Below are 20,439 nucleotides of genomic sequence, written 5' to 3' on the forward strand. Positions count from 1 at the left end.
ACTCCTCAATACCAGAGCCTGGACTGACACCAACCTACTGCCCTCTATTGTGCCTACTGTCTTGTTTATTATTTATGGTAAATGCCTGCACCGTTTTGTGCACTTTATGCAGTCCTGGGTAGGTCTGTAGTCTCGTGTAGTTTTGTGTTGTTTTATGTAGTTCAGTGTAGTTTTTGTATTGTTCATGTAGCACCATGGCTGTGAAAAAACATTGTTTTGTTTTTACTGTGTACTGTACCAGTAGTTATGGTCGAAATGACAATAAAAAGTGACTTGACTTGAATTGACTTTCTGTAGGCTTTTCCATTCCTGGGCACTGGTGTTTCCAAACCAGGCCGTGACGTAACCAGTTGGGATAATCTTCACTGTGCAGCTACAGAAGTTTGTCAAAATTTTTGGTAACATGCTGAATCTACACAAACTTCTAAGGAAATAGAGGCACTGTTATGTCATCATTGTGAAGACATGCTAAATCTTTGCAAACTTCTAAGTAGAGGTGCTGCCGTGCTTTCTTCATGTTAACACTTATGTGCAGGTCCACGGTAAAGTTACTGACCCTATCCACTTCCAATCCCCTGATGAGAACTGGATCATGGACCTCTGGTTTCTTCCTCCTGTAGTCAATATACAGCTCTCTGGTTTTGCTGAAAGTCAAAGAAAGCTCTTTTGGGAAAAATGTAATTTAACAATGAGTTTTTTAAAAATTGCAGATGCTGGAATTGCTGTGTTCTGAGATGACAACATGGCAGATTGGGTTGGAGTTATGAACGTTGCTTTGCAAATGGACAATGCAAAGAAAATTGGGAAGCTATGCACAACCATTATTGAACGTGAGTTCAGCTTCAGCTAAGAATGAAAGTGTACGGGTAAAGACCTAACTTTAGGGAGAATATCAAGACCTTCAGGAGGAGATGACAGGATAATGAGAAAAATGGAACCTTCTCCTTCGAGTAGTGACTAATGGAAGATTTAAACCAGGTCATCAAAATTAAGATTTTGATGTAAAGAGTGAATCAGTAACCAAAGGGCATGGACTCAGTTAGTTAGAAATACAGCACGGAACAGGCCCTTCTGGCCCAATAAGCCGCACCACACAGCAACCCACCTATTTAATTAACCCTAGTCTAATCACTGGAAAATTTACAATCATTAATTAGTCTTTGGACTGTCGAAGGAAACCAGAGCACCCATAGGAGACTTTAATGGTCACGGCGAGAAATACCAACTCCTTACAGATCTCTCCTGAGATTTGGGCAGCATGGTAGTGTAGCAGTTAGCACAATGCTTTACAGTACCTGTAACCCAGGTTCAATTCCAGCCGTTGTCTGTAAGGAGTTTATACATTCTCCCTGTGATCACATGGGTTTCCTCCAGGTGGTCCGTTTTTCTCCCTTAGTCCAACGATGTATCAGTTGGTCATTGTAAATTGCCCCATAATTAGGCTACGGATAAATCAGGGGTTGCTGGATGGTTTGGCTCAAAGGGCCGAAAAGACTACTCCATGCTATAACTCAATAATTAGCCAATAAATCCAAGAAACATAATAGGATCTATGAAAGACCACACTCAACAGGGCAAAAAAAACAAGAGAACAAACTGCAAATACAAAAGAAAAAATAAAAAATAATAATAGTAGTAAATAAGCAACATTGAGAACATGAGACCAAGAGTCCTCGAAAGTGAGTCCCTAGGTTGTGGGAACAATTCAATGATGAAGTAAGTGAAGTTATCCTGTCTGGTTAAAGAGCCCGATGGTTGAGGTGTAATAACTATTCCTGAACATGGTGGTGTGGGTTCTGAGGATCCTGTACCTTCATCCTGATGGCAGCAGCGAGAAGAGAGCATGGCCTGGAGGGTGGGAGGGTCCTTGATGATGAAGAATGCTGCTTTCCTGCAGCAGTGTTCCATGTAGATGTGCTCAATGGTGGGGAGGGCTTTAACTGTGATAGACTGGCCATATCTACCACTTTTTGAGGCCTTTCCATTCAATGGCATTAGTGCTCCCGTACTAGGCTGTGATGCGACCAAACAATATATTCTCTACCACACATCTATAGAAGTTTGTCAAAGTTTTAGATAACATGCTGAATTTTTGCAAACTTCTAAGAAAGTAGAAACATTGCTATGCTTTCTTCATTTGTGCTGAATCCAGGAGATTCTCTGAAGTGCTAACACCTAGGAATTTAAAGTTTGTTGACCCTCTCCACTACTGATCCACTAATGAGAAATGGACCTCTGATTTCCTCTTCTTGAGTCAATAATCAGCTCCTTGGTCTTGCTGACGTTGAGCAAGAGATTGTTATTATGACACCACTCAGCCAGATTTTCAATCTTCCTCCTATATGCTGACTCGTCACCATATTTGATTCGGTCAATGACAGTGGTGTCGTCATCAAATTTAAATATGGAATTGGAGCTGTGCTTAGCCATACAGTCATAAGTGTAAAGTGAGTAGAGCTGGGGACTAAACACACAGCCTTGTGGCTCACCTGTGCTGATGGAGATTGTGGAGGAGATGTTGTTGCCAATCCAATCTATCTGGGATCTGCAGTGAGGAAATTGAGGATCCAATTGCTCAAGGAGGTATTAAGGCCAAGGTCTTGAAGCTTATTGATAAGTTTTGAGCGGATGATAGTATTACATGTTTAGTTGTAGTTGATAAAGAGCATACTGATGTATACATCTTTGCTGTCCAGATGGTGCTGAGATTGAACTCCAATGCCCTGAGCTATAACAACATTGTGCTAAGCTACCATGGTGCTTTATTGCAATATGAGAGAGACAATGGAAGGAGATGAAGATTCAGGGCTATGAGGACAAACTAAGGGGCTCGTTCAGTAGAGTGTATCAAATGGGCTCCTCCTCAGATTCAAGACACCAGAAGCTGCCACCAATAGAACAACACATTGAAGTCTCAAGCCAAAAAGTCATGTAGGGAGACAACAAATCAAAGCTGGGAGCTGTAAACTGTCCCTAGGAGGTGAATTATGTTGAAAGGAGGACAAATCACTGATACTGAAGCCAAGACAATCAGACTCAACAACAGTTACTTTCCCCAAGCAGAAGAGCTGATCAATGCCTCAACGCACTAATCCACCCCTCCCTCCATATCCTCCAGCCACCACTATTTTATCATTACCTGTCAGTGATCTTATATCGAGACACTCCTGTGCCTAGCATCACTTTATGGACATGCAATCAATGTACTTAAGACCGTAAGACATAGGAGCAGAATTAGGCCAGCTAGCCCATCGAGTCTGCTCTGCCATTCAATCATGGCTGATCCTTTTTTTAAATCTTCTCCTCAACTTCAGTTCCTAGCCTTCTCCCCATAACATTTGATGCAAGCTACCTTACGTATTTATATTGATTGAGTTTTTAAAATTATTATTGTGTTCATTATCTTATTGCGCTTTTTTTGTGCTGCATCGAATCTGGAGTAACAATTATTTTGTTCTCTTTTACACTTGTGTACTGGAAATGACACTAAACAATCATGAATTTTGGATCTTGAATATTTACACAGCATTCGGCAGAATGAAGTGAAGAACCAGTTCAGGCTTTCTTTTTCTAGGATATTCCAGCCCATCCTGAGATGCCCTTGAGGTGAAGCTGAACCACTGTCATAAACCACAAACGTCCTTGTGCTGAAGGTATCCCCACAGAATTATCAAGTGGGCAGTTCCAGGATTTTGACTTTGCAAGTATGAAGGAATGGGAAAAGATTTCCAAATTAAAACGCCGAGTGACACTTTGAAACTTAATGATAGAAGTGTTTCCAAACATTTGCCACCCTTGTAATCCTTTGTGTTACATGTATACATTTTGATTAATGTCATTACACTGGGGCAGCCTGGTAACTTGGCAGTTAGCATATTGCTACTACAGTGCCAGTAATACAGATTCAATTTGTGTCAGTGTTTGTAAGGAGTCTGTATGTTCCCCACTGAAAGCGTGGGTTTCCTCCCACATTCCAAAGATGCACAGGTTAGTGGGTTAATTGTTCATGTGGGTGTAATAGAGCACGTGCAGGCTCATTGGGTCAGAAGGGCCTGTTACTGTGCCGTATCTCTAAACAAAGAAATAAATAAAGTTGTATCTTGAATTAATGTTGAAGAAGCAGCTTTACTACATCATATGAAAGGAGTTAAGTTTGGATTGGGGTTGGGGTCAACAGGTGCCAACCAAGTTGAAAGATTTTTTTTGAAGATACAGTTTTCTAGCTGAGTGGATAGAATTCAAATGCATTCTTGATGTCTATTGCAGACTGTGGGACATGCCCTGTTCTGATCACTTCTACCATCAAAGAGGAAGATACAGGAGCGTGGAGACACATATTCAATGTTTTAGAAAAAGCTTCTTCTCCGTTCTCAGATTTCTGAACAGACCGTGAACCTATATTACCTCTCTTGCACTATTTAGCTCAGTTTTTAAAATTGGAACTTACAGTATTGTTTTAATGTCTTACAATGATTGCAGTAATTTATAGCTTGTTAATGTCTTGACTGTACTGCTGTCACAAAACAACAAATTTCACATTTTCTTGAACTTCCCGTTACCATTCCCATTTCCCTCTCACCTTTTTCCTTACATGCCCATCAACCCCCATCCCCCTTCCCTTTCTTCCATGGTCTTCTACCCTCTCCTATCAGATTTCCCCTCCTCCAGCCCTTTATCTCTTTCACCAATCAACTTCCCAGCTGTTTACTTCACCCTTCCCCCTCTCCCGGTTTCACCCATCACCTTGTAATTCTTCTTTCCCTCCCCCCACCTTCTTACTTTGACTTCTTATCTTTTTTCCAGTCCTGATGAAGGGTCTTGGCCAAAACGTTGACTATTTATTCCTTTCCATAGATGCTGCCTGGCCTTCCGAGTTCCTCTAGCATTTTGTGTCTGTGTTGGTCTGGATTTCAGCATCTGCAGATTTTCTCATGTTTGAAATTTCATACATGTCAACAATGAACCTGATGGTGACTGCACAAAAGGTGGATGGCTGAGCATTAATGAATGATTAATGCTCAGCATTAATTACTGTTGATTACTGTTTGAAGTATTAATTACATTACATTTCAAGCATTATCTCTGACCTATTGGCCCTGTCCTGAATACTGATCTGGCCTAGGTTAAGGAGATAAGCAGCTAGCTCCCAGAAAGACAAGGACTCCAATTTTAAACAGACCATCACAAGCAGAGGGCAAAGAGCAATAAAATCTGGCGGAATCTGAACTAAAGACACAATACCAGAAATACCCAGTTCCTTTGTTCACTTTTGCTTTACAAATATCACAATCCAGCGGACGGACCTCTACCTCATTGAGGCCAAACGGCAGCTCTCTGACACCACCTCTTACTTACCCTGGAACAGGACCCCACCAAAAAACATCAAACCATCGTCTCCCATACCATCACTGCCCTTATCAACTCCGGAGACCTTCCATCCTCAGCCACTAAACTCATAATTCCCACACCCCGTACCACTCGGTTTTACCTCCTCCCCAAGATCCACAAGCCTGACTGTCCCAGTAGATTCATAGTTTCTGCCTGCTCCTGTCCCACTGAACTTGTATCTGCCTACCTGGACTCCATTTTGTCACCCATAGTTCAGTCCCTCCCCACCTACATCCGGGATACATCCCATGCCCTCCACCTCTTCAATAACTTCCAGTTCCCCGGTCCCAACTGCTTCATTTTCACTACGGATGTCCAATCCCTATATATCTCCATTCCCCATCAAGAAGGCCTCAAAGCCCTCCGTTACTTTCTGGATAATAGACCTCACCAGTTCCCCACCAGCACTACCCTCCTCTGGTTGGCGGAACTGGTTCTCGCACTCAATAACTTCTCTTTTGGCTCTTCCCACTTTCTTCACACTAAGGGTGTAGCTATGGGAACTCGCACGGGACCTAGCTATGCCTGCCTCTTCGTTGGTTATGTGGAACAGCCTGTGCTCCAAACCTATTCTGGTACTGCTCCCCAACTTTCCCTTCGATACATTGACAACTACATTGGTGCTGCTTCTTGCACCCATGCTGAGCTCGTCAATTTCATCGACTTTACTTCTGACTCCCACCCAGCTCTCAAATTCACTTGGTCTATCTCGGACACTTCTCTCCCCTTTCTCGATGTCTCGGTCTCCATCTCTGGAGACAGACTGTCCACTGATATCTTCTACAAGCCCACTGACACTCGTAACTACCTCAACTATACCTCTTCCCGCCCCGCCACATGCAAAAATGCCATTCCCTATTCCCAGTTCCTCCGTCTCCGCTGCATCTGTTCCGAGGATGAGGTTTTCCGTTTCAGGACATCTCAAATGTCCTCCTTCTTTGAGGATCATGGTTTCCCTTCTACTGTCATCAATGATGCCCTCACCCGCATCTCCTCCATTTCCCCCACTTCAGTTCTCACCCCATCCTCCCGCAACCACAACAGGGTCAGAGTTCCCCTTGTCCTCACCTACCACCCCACCAACCTCCGGATCCAGCACGTTATCCACACGTCCCTCCCAACGGATCTGCCACCTGGCACTTATCCCTGTAAGCACAAGTGCTACACCTGTCCCTACACCTCCTCTCTTGCCACCATTCAGGGCCCCAAACAGTCCTTCCAAGTGAGACAACACTTTGCTTGTGAGTCTGTTGGGGTCATCGGTGCTCCCGGTACGGCCTCCTCTACATCGGTGAAACCTGACGCAGATTGGGGACCGCTTCGTCGAGCACCTCCGCTCAGTCCGCCACAACAGACAGGATCTCCCAGTAGCCACCCACTTCAACTCTGCTTCCCACTCCCATTCAGATGTGTCCATACATGGCCTCCTCTACTGCCTTGATGAGGCCAAACTCAGGCTAGAGGAGCAACACCTCATATACCGTCTAGGTAGTCTCCAGCCCCTTGGTATGAACATAGAATTCTCCAACTTACGGTAATTCCCTCCCCGTCCCTTCCCCCATCCCTATGTCACTCTGCCCCCTCCCCCAGCTGCCTATCACCTCCCCCATGGTTCCGCCTCCTTCTACTACCCATTGTGTTTTCCCCTATTCTCCTATTCTTTCTTCACCTTTCTTGCCTATCACCTCCCTGCCTCCCCTCCCCCACCCCATTACCTTTCCCCTTACTGGTTTTTCACCTGGAACCACCAGCCTTCTCCTTCCCACCCTCCCCCCACCTTCTTTATAGGGCCTCTGCCCCTTCCCTCTTCAGTCCCGACGAAGGATTCCGGCCCGAAACGTCCACTAATCTTTTCCACGGATGCTGCTCGACCAGCTGAGTTCCTCCAGCATGTTGTGAGTGTGACAATATGAGCATTATTAGGAAAGCTTACTGATCTGAAACATTAACTGACATACCAGACAACGGGGTGACCCGTTGGGGCACCCTTTGAGAGAAGAGTAGTGCAGTCTGACGTGACCAGAATGAACATTAAATTTTCCTGAATGCTATTGGTATCGCTTTGCTTTGGAAAATGAAGTAGAAAACCTCAGTTTATTAAAGAAGAACGACGCGTAGCAAAGCAAATATAGCTCCTCCTTGTTTAATGAAGGACACTTTTGGTGGCATCATTTCTGGTTTATCTGCCACCCTTGTGCCTCTCATTGTCCTTCTGGAGACGTGCAGCCCTTTCATCCCCCATCTCTTCATTTCTTCTGCTGTTTGTTGTTTGTCTCTGATCCTGGAGACGTGCATGCCTCTCCTCCTCTGTCTCTTCTTTTCTCATCTTTTTTTGTCCTGACTCTTTGATCCTGGAGTGGTGCGGCCCTGGCCTCATCCGATTCTTGTTCTCTCCCTCTCCTTGCCACTTCCCGATGACGTTTGGCATCATCTCTTGACCATAACGTCCCTCTTCCCTTTCCACGCAGCATAACTAGGCTGACCATTTTTTTTTACCCTAATGCTGGATAGGAGATACGAAGCAGTAACACCAAAGGATGCTGATTATTCTTGGTGATGTGGTTGGCGCTCTCCTAAATGGACGTGATATAGTCACCGCTGTCCTTTGACTGCAGCAAAGGGTTTTATGGGTGTCTTGAAGTACGTCATTACAATAAGATTTAATTATCTCTTATTGATGGGTGGCAGTTAGATCTGTCCCAATCCTGCACATGCTGATGGTGATTAGCAGAATGTGACCCCTTGCTCTTTTGCTCCAGTAGGTGTCGCTGCTGAGGCGGGCCGTGCGCATGCGTCGGGCTGTCGCGTCCCGATTTCCATGATGGCTGATCCGGTCCTGGGTGAAAGGCAGCCTGTTAATTTTTGGCAAATGAGCAATTTTATACGAATATATAGCCCTGAACTTTGCCTGCATTCTGTAAGTTAGCGCATTTTAATTCGATTTAGCCAAAAAAAGTGCCACTGTAATGCACCGTGCGCGCTAATTGGAGCTCACAAACAGACAGAGCATGAGAGTTTTAGTATTATATAGATTCTGTATTTATATCATAATCGGAGCGCTGGCTAACATTACTCCAGCTGATAGATTCATATTTTTAGCTGATATTATTTTTCACATGGAAGCTTGAAGCTTTCTCCAAGGATTAAAACTGCATGCCACAAAAAGGGTAGAATATTTCCAATGTCACTTTCCACCCAATCAACAGAACCAAAGACTAGAGAACTTTTTATTGCTCCAAAGCTTTGAGTGATTAAATCGTGCCAAAAATAACTAATTTGTTAATATACACATGAACCAGCAATTAATTCATTGAATACAAAGTTCAAAATTTGTAGCAAAGTGGTCTATAAATGCAATTATTCAACAATATTTACCAACAGAAAAAAATAGAAACAAATCTGTTTTAATTTGGTAGTAATATGTGAGACTTTCATAAAACCAAATTCAGTATTTCTTGTATCGGTCATTCATCTCCTCTCCAGCAATTGCCACGACAAATCAAATCTGAAACAAGGCTCAGACTCTGCCTAGGTTGGCTTGTTAGAGCACAAAATCTTTTCCAACACATAAAAGCAAATAGATGCTAAACTCAGACTGCTCGTTTTTTGGAAAGGAGAACACAAGTCCTGAAACAAGAACACAACACACAGCAAAGATGCAGACATAAGGGTGCTCTTGATTGATTACAGCTCAGCATTTAATGGCATCATCCCCTCAAAACTAATCAGTAAACTCCAAGACCTGAGCCTCAATACCCCCTCATGCAATTGGATTCTGGATTTCCTCACTAGTAGACCTCAATCAGTCCAGATTGGCAAAACCATCTCCTCCATAATCTCCATCAGCACAGGAGCACCGCAGGGATGTGTGCTTAGCCCTCTGCTCTACTCGCTTTACACCTATGACTGTGTGGCTAAGCACAGCTCCAACACCATATACAAGTTTGCTGATTACACCACTGTCGTGTGCTGTGTCAAAGGTGGTAATGAATCAGCAAACAGGAGGAAGACTGAAAATTTGGCTGAGTTTAATAACAACAACCTCTCACTCAATGTCAATAAGACCAAGGAAATGATTGTGGACTTCAGGAGAGGAAAACTAGAGGTACATGCGCCAGTAATCTTCAGAGGATCAGAGGTGGAGAGAGTCAGTAACTTTAAATTCCTGGGTGTCACTATCTCAGAGGACCTGTCCTGGACCCATCATATAAACATGATTGTAAAGAAAGCTCAACAACACCGCTACTTCCCCAGGAGTCTGTGGAGATGTAGCATGTCATCGACAATCTTGGCAAGCTTCCATATGGTGGGAAGTGTGCTGAATGGCTGCGATATGGCCTGATATGGGAACAGCTTTGCCACTGAGTGAAAAATCCTACAAAAGGTAGTGGATTCAGCCCAGGTCATCATGGGTAAAGCCCTCCTGACCATTGAGCACATCTACATGAAATGTTGCTGTAGAAAAGCAGCATTCATCAAAAATCCCCACCACCCAGGCCATGCTCTTCTCTCACTCCTGTCATCAGGTAGAAGGTACAAGAGGCTCAGGACTCACACCACCAGGTTCAAGAACAGTTACAACACCACAATCATCAGGCTCCTGAACAAAAGGAGATGATTACACTCATTCCACTTCCGGTATTGCCACAACCAACGATCTCACTTTAAGGACTCTTTTTTTGTTATTTCAGACTCATTATTTATTTCTATTTATTTATATCTGCACTTGCATTGTTTACAATTTACTGTTCCTGATGTTTACAGTTACTGTTCTATAGATCTGCTAAATATGTCCACAGGAGAAAGAATCTCAGGGTGACCTCGTACTCTGGATACAAATTTTACTTTGAACTAATATATCTCTCAAACAAGCTGCACCAATAAGATCGTGAATGATCCACAACTACCTTTCGATCTAATCCCCATGCAACCCTTGATCCCCTTCATGTACAAAGTCTATCAGTCCAAGTCATGAAAATTCTCAAAAACTGAGCATCCACAGACCTAAAGACAGTTAATTCTAAAGAGTAATAGCACTCCCAGGTAAGAAATCTGTCATGTCCAAAATGGACCACCTAGACTACAACACTACGCTATGGGGAGGCTGGTAGCATAATGGTTAGTGCGACGTTAATACACCTTCAGGCATCAAAGTTCAGAGCTCAATCCCAGTGTCCTCTGGAGGGAAGTTTGTACGTTCCCCCAGTGACTCCAGGTGCTCTGGTTTCCTCCCACAGTCTAAAGACCTATGAGTTAGTAGGTTAATAGGTCATTGTAAATTGTACCGTGATTAGACTAGGGTTAAATCACTGGGTTGATAGCAGTGTGGCTGGAAGAGCTGGAAGGGCCCATTCCATGCTGTATCTCCAAATAAAGAAATACGTCTGGAATTATGGAATCACTCTACTCATCTCCAAAGAAAGGATTGTTCTACTTAGTCTCCCATCTCTGGGGTGATCTGGTCGACTTATGTTCCATCTGCTGGCAGATGAACTGCAATGACTCCTCCAAGTGCTGTACAATCAAAACCTGAGCAATAGGAATCAAGTTTGCTATAAACAGCAAGAAAAAAAAAACTAAAAAATACTCCAAAATTAAACTGAACCAACATTTCAAGTCCATGTTCTGATGAAGGACCTAGATAAGAGTGGGTGTGGAGAGGATGTTTCCTATAGTGGGGGAGTCTAGAACCAGGGGGACCAGCTCCAGAATAGAGAGATGTCCATTTAGAACAGAGATGAGGAGGAATTTCTTTAGCCAGAGGGTGATGAAAGTGTGGAATTCATTGCAAAGCACGCCTGTGGTGGCCAAGTCATTGGGTATATTTAAAACAGAGGTTGATAGGTTCTTGATTAGTCACTGCATAAAAGGTTACAGAGAAAAGGTAGGAGAGTGCGGTTGAGAGGGCTAATAAATTAGCCATGATGGAATGGTGGAGCAGACTTGTTGGACCGAATGGCCCAATTCTTCTTCTATGCGTTGTGTTTTCCCTATTCCTCTTTCTACAGATGTAGAACTTGTAAATTGAATTGTGATTAGACTAGAGTTAAATCACGGAAGTATGGCATTCTGATTTTATTTCAGGTTTCCATCATTTCAGAGGGTTCAGCTTTCATCTGCTGCAGTCAGCAGTGAACTGCGCTTGCAAATAACAGCAGATACGGCAGACCTGCACTGAAAATTTCAGTGCACATTGCAATTTACTTGGCTGTTCACTACTCTACAGCAAAAAGTTTGCAATGTTCCAGACATCTCAACTATTTTACAAACAGCTGCGGAAAGTTCCCTCCAATCTTCCAGACCATCCCAAAATTCCCCCTCAAACACACACTCCAACAACATGAGTCTTTTACAAAATATTGTACCAAAAACTCTAGAGAAATAGATAAACTGCTCTAAGTATACCGGGCGTTCTCAGTGAGGCTAAGAGTCCATTTTTATCATAAAAGTGGCCTTTGCTTCCTGAGACCAATAGGACCTCAAGAGATGCCACAATAATTTGCATAGAGCCATCAAGGTGGCAAAACAGGGACAAAATCCAGTCACAACTCTGCGATACTGCAGCACATGACAAGGACTGTACACCATTGCAGACCGCAAGAGGAAATACAGCAGTAAGTCAACATTGCCAGCTCGCTCCTGGATGAACTAAATTTTTTTTATGCTCGTTTCGAAGTTGATAAGACTGAATCCCAGAGGACAGCCGTCAATGAGACCTGCTCCTTGGTCATTTCCGAGGCTGAAGTACTTAGAATATTCCAACATGTCAACAGCTGCAAGGCAGTGGGGCAGGAAGGTATCCCAGGGCAGGTCCTCAAAGTGTGTGCGGAACAGCTGGACATTTTAATGGACATTTTTAATCTCTCCCTCTCCCAGTGTGTAGTGCCCTCCTGTTTCAAATCATCCATCATTGTACCTGTACCCAAGAAAAGCAAGGTAGCATGGTGCCCTGTCGCACTCACCTCAATTATAAGCAAATGCTTTGAGAGGCTGGTTAAAGACTATATCTGCAGCATGCTACCACCCACACTGGACCCCTACAATTCACCTACTGACGACGCCATAGCCACTGCACTACACACCGTCCTCATTCACCTGCAGAAGAGGGATGCATACATTAGTAATGCTGTTCCTGGACTACAGTTCAGCATTCAACACCATAACTGCCTCCAGACTTGACAGGAAGCTCAGAGACCTCGGCGTGCACCCCACTTTGTGCAGCCGGATCCTAGACTTCCTATCCACACCCCTCTATTCTGAAGCTGTGCCCTCTGGGTCCTATTGCCAACAGGTGGAAAGGATGTGCTCCCTCACCTCTAGCCCTCTGACCCCCAGGATTGTGTCCTGAGTCCCCTCTTCTACTCCCCTTACATCTATGACTGTGCTACCACACACAGCTCCAATTTAATGATCAAATTTGCAGATGACATGACATTGATCGGCCCTATTTCTAGCAGTGATGAGACAGCCTACAAAGGAGAGGTTAACACCCTGACATAGTGGTGCCAAGATAACAACCTCTTCCTCTGTGTCCAAAAAACAAAAGAGCTGAATGTGGATTATAGGAGGAACGGAGTCAGGCTCACCCCAATCAACATCAATGGGACTGCAGTTAAGAGGATCAGTGGTTTCAAGTTCCTCGGTATACACATCACCAAAGATCTCACATGGACTGTACACAGCAGCTGTGTGGCTAAAAAAAAAGCACATCAATGTCTCTTCCACCTCAAGCAACTGAAGAAGTTCGGCATGGGCCCCCAAATCCTCATGATCTTCTACAGGGGCACAACTGAGAGGATCCTGTTCAGCTATATCACCACCTGGTACGGGAACTACACCGACCTTGATTGCTGGGCACTGCAGAGAATGGTATGGACAGCCCAGCACATCTGTGAATGTGAACTTCCCTCCAGTGAGGACATTTGTAGCAGCTGGTGCATAAAGGAGGCCTGCAAGATCATCGGGGAGACCAGTGACCCCAACCATAAACTGTTTCAGCTGTTTTCGTCAGGCAAACGGTACCAGAGCATTAAAGCCAGGACCAACAGGCTACAGGAAAGCTTCTTTCTACAAATTAGACTTTTAAATTCACATGTCTGTACATTACAACGGAGTCATAACGCAAAGATTTTTATTCCCTCATGTTGTGGGACAGATGCAAGATCTAAATAAATTCAATTTAAGAGTCTAATAACAGTGGGACAGAAGCGGTCCTTGAGCCTAGTGGTATATAGTTTTAGGCTATTGTACTTTCTGCCTGAAGGGAGGTGAGAAAGGGGGGGTCTTTGATTATGCTGTGCCTTAGTGAGGCAGTGAGGTGTGTAGACAGAGTCCATAGAGGGGAAGCTGGTTTCTGTGATATGTTGAGCTATGTCCACAATTCTACAGTTTCTTGCAGTGACAGGTAGCAGTTACCATACCACAACTTTATGCATCCACACAGAATGTTTTCTATGGTGCCCTAGGGACACTTGAATTTACTCCTGAGCCTCCTGAGGAAGCAGAGGCATTCACAGCTTTCTACTTGGCTGTGACATCAAACTAGTTGGACCAGTGAGAGCTCTTAGTGAATTTGAAGCTCCTCAGCTCAACATCAGTGGTGTAACAGAAGCATGTCCTGAGGTCAATGACCAGCTCTTTCATTTTGCTGACATTGAGGGGAAAGGCAGTTGTCATGACACCACATCACTAAGCCCCCTATCTCTTTCTAGTACTCTGACTCAATGTTTTGGAGAAACAGCCCACCACAGCTATATCACCCACAAACTTGTAGACAGTTAAGGCAGAATGTCACCACACATTCATGTGTGTACAGGGAGCAGAAAAGGGTTTGATGATGCAACCTGAGTCTATGGTTCATGAACTGTACTGTAGGCTCTTTAAGGGCAACAGGTTCAAATCTCTCTCTCTGCAACAAGTGCAAGAATGCAACATATGTTGAACTTAATGATTTCAGGAAACGTACTGGTAGAGGTTGATGAAGTAACAGGTAAAGGTGTAGTCCTGGATTGCTCCACAGAAAAGCAGGACAATGGATGCTCAGAGAAATTTTATTCATGGAACAATTTGATTGCACAGACATGAAGATTGATCAAACTTGAAATTAACAAACAAGGTATTTAGAAAAAACAATTTAATCCAAATTCTGACAAGTATTCTCCCACAACTCTCTTCCATAAAAACAAGTTAAGCTCAACTGCATCTTTTCATGATAAACTGGATAGGGAAGGCAGCTCTGATAGGGCAAAGGGGAGACATGATGTTAATTTAATAGACCTGATATGGACTTTTGACCACACGATCTACCACATCATGTCCACGACATAATTCTCCATAACGTCCACCATCTCCAACAGGATCCCACAATCAAGCACATCTTTTCCTCCCCCCCGCCACTTACTGCTTTCTGCAGGGATTACTCCCTATGAGCCTACCTTGTACATCCGTCCCTCCCCACGAATCTCTCTCCTGGTACTTATCTGTAGCTTGCTACCACCCAAACTGGACCCCCTACAATTCTCCTACCAACACAACCAATGGACAGATGACGCAATAGCCACTGCTCTACATACCATCTTTACACAGCTGGAGAAGGATGCTTATGTGAGAATACTGTTCTTGGACTACGGTTCAGCATTCAACACCATAGTTCCATCCAGGCTCGACAAGAAGCTCAAGAGACCTCGGCCTTGACCCTGTCTTGTGCACCGGTTATAAGAGTGGGCTCCCTCACCTCCAACCCTCTGACTCTCAATATAGGAGCCCCTTAGGGCTGCGTACTGAGTATTCTCTTTTACTCCCTGTGTACCCATGGCTGTGTTGCCACCCACAGCTCCAATTTGCTAATTAAATTTGCCGACAACGCTACATTGATTGGCCTTATCTCAAACAATAACAAGGTGGCCTTCAGGGAAGAAGTCATCTCTCTGACACAGTGGTGTCAAGAAAACAACCTCTCCCTCAATGTCACAAAAACAAAGGAGCTGGTTGTGGACTACAGGAGGAATGGAGACAAGCTAACCCCTATTGACATCAGTGGAACTGGGGTTGAGTGGGTAAACAGCTTTAAGTTCCTTGGCATTCACATCACCGAGGATCTCACGTGGTCTGTACATTCTAGCTGTGTGGTGAAAAAGGCACAACAGTGCCTCTTTCACCTCAGACGGTTGAGGAAGTTTGGTATGGGACCCCAAATCCTAAGGACTTTCTACAGGGGCATAACTGAGAACATCCTGACTGGCTGCATCACTGCCTGGTATGGGAACTGTACCTCCCTCAATCGCAGGACTCTGCAGAGAGTGGTGTGGACAGCCCAGCACATCTGTAGTTGTCAACTTCTCATGATTCAGGACATTTACAAGGACAGGTGTGTAAAAGGGGCCCGTAGTCCCCAGTCACCCCAACCACAATCTATTCCAGCTGCTACCATGCGGGAAATGGTATCGCAGCATGCAAGCCAGGACCAGCAGGTTCCGGGACAGCTTCTTCCACCAGGCCAGCAGACTGATGAACTCACACTGATATGAGTGCACTCTATATTACAGTGACTGTTCTATTTATTATAAATTACTATGATTGTACATTGCACATTTTAGATGGAGATGTAACGTAAAGATTTTTACTCCTCATGTATGTGAAGGATGCAAGAAGTAAAGTCAATTCAATTCAATGCAAGTGGAACAAGCACCACACCTGCCCCTACACTTCCTCCCTCACTACCATTCAGGGGCCAAAGTAGTCCTTCCAGGGGAGGTGACACTTCACCTGTAAGTCTGTTGGGGTCATCTACTGTATCCTGCACTCCCAGTGTGGCCTCCAGTATATCAGTGAGACCCAACATACATTGGGAAACTGCTTTGCCGAGTAGCTACCCTCTGTCTGCCAGGAAAAGGCAGAATCTCCCTTTCATTTCCAGTCCTGATGAGAGGTCTCGGACCAAAACATCAATTATTTACTTTTTTCCATAGGGGCTGCCTTGCCTGCTGAGTTCCTCTTGCATTTTGTGTTTTGCTTTTAGGTTTTGAGCTGGTGTTTAAAAACGTCAACTGAATTTGCATCCCTTATAGTTTTTGGTATTGAATTTGACAGTTTTGAGTTACATTAAAAATTACTTTATAATATTTATAATGTAAAATCTCAAACATTATTTGATAGAACTTGGAACCCAACCCAAAATCAACAGTGGATAACACAACGGATGTATTTGGCAAAATAACAAAAGTTATTTTAGGAGACCAATATAAATATCAACCTCTTTCGATACAAAACCTGGCCAGTCTGCAAGCCAAACAACCAAACAGGACTCTAGAATTAACAGCAATATCTCTTATCTACGCAATTCTCAAACTCCTCCCCCTTGATATCAAAACACTAGCAGACAAAACTGCTTTTAGTAACTAAACTAACAATTCCTTCAAATATTGCACTGAAGTTTGTTTTAACAAAGTAACAGCAAGCGCATTGCCAACGAACTGGTCAATACAATTATCTTTGAAACCAACTTGAGCCAGCTGAGGTCTTTTAAACGTAAAAAAAAATTCTGCTGAAAATATCCTGCACTTAAACAGAATTTGTTTACAAATTTCAACTTTATTCATCTTCAAAAACAAGCTACGATAACCCGCTAGTCTGCTTTGGAACACGGTGCAGTACATTTGATTTCACAAACTGATCAGTGAGATTCAGAAACCCCAAAGTGTTCCCAAAGAACTATTAAGTTCGACAGAGGAAAAAGTAAGTTTTTTTTTTAATTCTTGTTGATGGAAATTGCAGTTTCCCTATCGTCTGACCCACTCAGAATTGTTAAACCAGGCAATCCAGGAATCAAAATACGGTAAAACTCACGGAGACAAAATGAAATGCAATTCAAAGGACACAATATCCTGTTGACAAACCCGCCATTTTAAGTAATATTTTTTATATTCCACAAGCTCAGGAGTGCAGTGAGACAGGCTGCCGCTGGTGCTGGTTTGTACGGAGCAGGACGCTAAGGTGCGAGGGGAGTATGAGGAGAGAGTCGGAGGCTGTGACCCGGCCACGGGCCGCGCTCGCTCGCTAGGCCCGACGCCTGCCGCTCTGCGCCATTTACCTTTGGCTAAAGCGACGGTGGAGTTCTCGGTGTCGATGGTGTACAGAATCCCCTCGTACCGGATCTCCGCCTTGGAGATGAGGCTGATTTTGCTGCCGATGTACGGAGTACCGCCGCTCATGGTGCTCTCGGTGCGGTGGCGGTCCCTCAGCGAGCTGGACGAAGCCGCGGATGGACGCCGATGCTGTCGGCCTCCCCTCCTCTCCTCTCCGCTCCGTGACGTTGTCAGGCAGCGGCCAACATGGCGGCTCGCAGAGCTGGGCTGGCGTCGCGGGCCTCCCTGCCCTCACCGCACTCCTGCCTCCTCCCGCCGCAGCCAGCCTCCCTGTCTCCAGCCCACACCGCTCAGAGTTCACCGTGAATGCAGAAACGACGCCGGCATTAGCTTCTCTGAGCTGCTGGGAGCTACAGACTGGAGAGTAATCGCAAAGTAATCCTACCCTTCTCGGGAAGTTGTCTTTTTAAAAAGCACCATAAGCTTTTGTTTTCCTAGTTATTTTCATTGATAAAGGACTTTTCAGGCACAATTTCAAGAGGTTATCAGACATGAATGCAGGGAAAAGAAGGACAGGACATTGTATAGATAGAAGAGATGAGCTAGTTGGCCATTTGATTCGTTTGTCTTTTGCACATGGGTTGTTTGTCCGTGTTGTGTGTGGTCTTTCATTGAATCTATTGTGTTGCTTTGTATTTACTGTGAATGCCCCCATGAAAATTAATCTCAGGGTTGTATATGGTGACATATATATACTTTATTAATACATTTATTTTGAACTTTGAATTTTGCAATGCAGAGACATTATCAACACGCACAACACGCTGGAGGAACTCAGCAGGTCGGGCAGCATCCGTGGAAATGAACAGTCAACGTTTCGGGATGACTCAGCCCAAAACATTGACTGTTCGTTTCCACGGATGCTGCCCGACCTGCTGAGTTCCTCCAGCGTGTTGCTTTGACCCCAGCATCTGCAGAGTATTTTGTGTTTATCAAACTGTATATCACAAAGGTAAACTTGATCAAATGGCCTTCACTGTCTACAGTTGGGTGCTTAATGATCCAACAAAGAATTCTACCACAAGAAAGCAGCATCCATCATCAAGGGACCCCACCGTCCAGGCTATGCTGTCTTCTTGTTGAGGTCATCAGGAAGGAGGAACAGGAGTCTCAGGTCCCACACCACCAGGTTCAGAATGTTATTACCCCACAACCATCAGAATCAAAATCAGGTTTATTACCATTGACATGTATACTATAAATTACAATAAAAATATAGCATTTGAAAAAAGAGTAAAAATAGTGAGGTATTGTTCGTGGGTTCACTGACTGTTCGGAAATCTGATGGAGACGATGAAGATCCTGAATCAGCAGGGATAACTTCACTCACCACGACTCTGAACTGATTCTACAACCTACAAACTCACTTTCAAGGACTCTTTCCGATTCATGCTCTCAGTATTATTTTCATTTGGACAGTTTGTCCTTTTTTTTGCACAGTGTACTTTGGTGAGTACCAGGCTTTATCAGTTCATGTATAGTTCATCATTTTTTTATCACACAGCAGTTCTTTTCTTCCTGTAAATAAATGCCTGCAAGAAATTGATCTCAGGTTAGTATATGGTAATATATACCAACTTTGATCATAAATATATTTAACTTTGAATCAAAGTTCACTAAAATGACTGAAATGCAGCAGCATTTGTAAACGTGAAAATATCCTGTGTTCAGACATCAGATGATTAGTGTCATGCACATTCAACAATTCAGGAGCAGCTTCTCCTCTGCCCTCAGATCTCAGAATGGACAATGCCTCACTATTTTTGCTCTCTTTTTGCATTATCTATCTATTTTTAAAAATATATTTCACATATCACCTGCCACCTTGTACCACTCTCTCCTCTTCCACCACCTCCTTACTCTGACTTCTCTTTCTTTCTAGTCCTGCTGAAAAGTCTCGGCTCGAAATGTCCACTGTACTCTTTTCTGTAATGCTGCCTCACCTGCTGAGTTCCTCCAGCATTTTGTGTGTCACAATGATATTAAATTTGATTCTGCTTCATAAATAACATAAATATCAATTATGTCCTTGTGTATTTTACATTTCACTTAAATGTTGAAAATTCTAAATATGATGATCAATGTTGAAATCTTTTGGAATTCTTTGAGGAAAAACCACACAGGAGAGTCAGTAGGTGTTGTGTACTTGAATTTGTGCAAAGGTTTTTGAAAAGGTGCTGCTGCTTACCAAACTACAAGCCCATGGTATTACAGGAAATATCCCCATGCATTGGTAGGTGGTAAAGAATTGGAGTAAAGGGGGCCTATTCTGGTTGGCAGCTGGTGACCAGCGGTATTCTGCAGGGGTCGGTCTTGGGACCGCTTTCTTACACACTGTATGTCAATGATTTGGATGAAGGAATTTATGGCTTTGTGGCCAAGTTTGCAGACAATATGAAGATGGGTGGACGGCAGTTACTATTGAGGAAGCAGGGAATCTGCAGGACTTGGACAGATTAGGAGAATGGGCAAAGAACTGGCAGATGGAATAAAGTGTAGGGAAGTGTATGGTCAAGCACTTTGGTAGAGGAGTAAAGGCATAGACTACTTTCTAAACGGGGAGAATTCAAACATAAGACTATAAGACACAGGAGCAGAATTAGGCCATTCAGCCCAATGAGTCTGCTCTGCTATTCCATCATGGCTGATCCCAGATCCCACTCAACCCCATACACCTGCCTTCTCACCATATCCTTTGATGCCCTGACCAATCATGAAACTATCAGCTTCCGCTTTAAATGTACCCACGGACTTGGTCTCCACCTCAGTCAGTGGTAGAGTATTCCACAGATTTACTGCTCTCTGGCTAAAAAAATTCCTCCTTACCTCTGTTCTAAAAGGTCGCCCCTCAGTTTTGAGCTGTGCCTTCTAGTTCTGGAAACCCCCACCACAGGGAACATGGTCTCCA

At 43.9% G+C, this 20,439-nt stretch overlaps 1 protein-coding gene across 1 annotated transcript in view; it reads right to left on the reverse strand.

Moving 5' to 3' along the window:
- lsm14ab (LSM14A mRNA processing body assembly factor b) overlaps positions 1 to 17,749 on the reverse strand; it is an 88,424-nt gene extending 70,675 nt beyond the window's left edge. The window contains exon 1 of the mRNA XM_072279077.1: positions 17,477 to 17,749. Coding sequence (XP_072135178.1) covers positions 17,477 to 17,597 — 121 coding nt within the window. The 5' untranslated portion in view covers positions 17,598 to 17,749. The remainder of the gene's footprint in view (positions 1 to 17,476) is intronic.
- Positions 17,750 to 20,439: the final 2,690 nt, after the last annotated feature.

This window comes from Mobula birostris, chromosome 15, assembly GCF_030028105.1.
Source record: "Mobula birostris isolate sMobBir1 chromosome 15, sMobBir1.hap1, whole genome shotgun sequence".
In the NCBI taxonomy this organism is placed as follows: Eukaryota; Metazoa; Chordata; class Chondrichthyes; order Myliobatiformes; family Myliobatidae; genus Mobula; species Mobula birostris.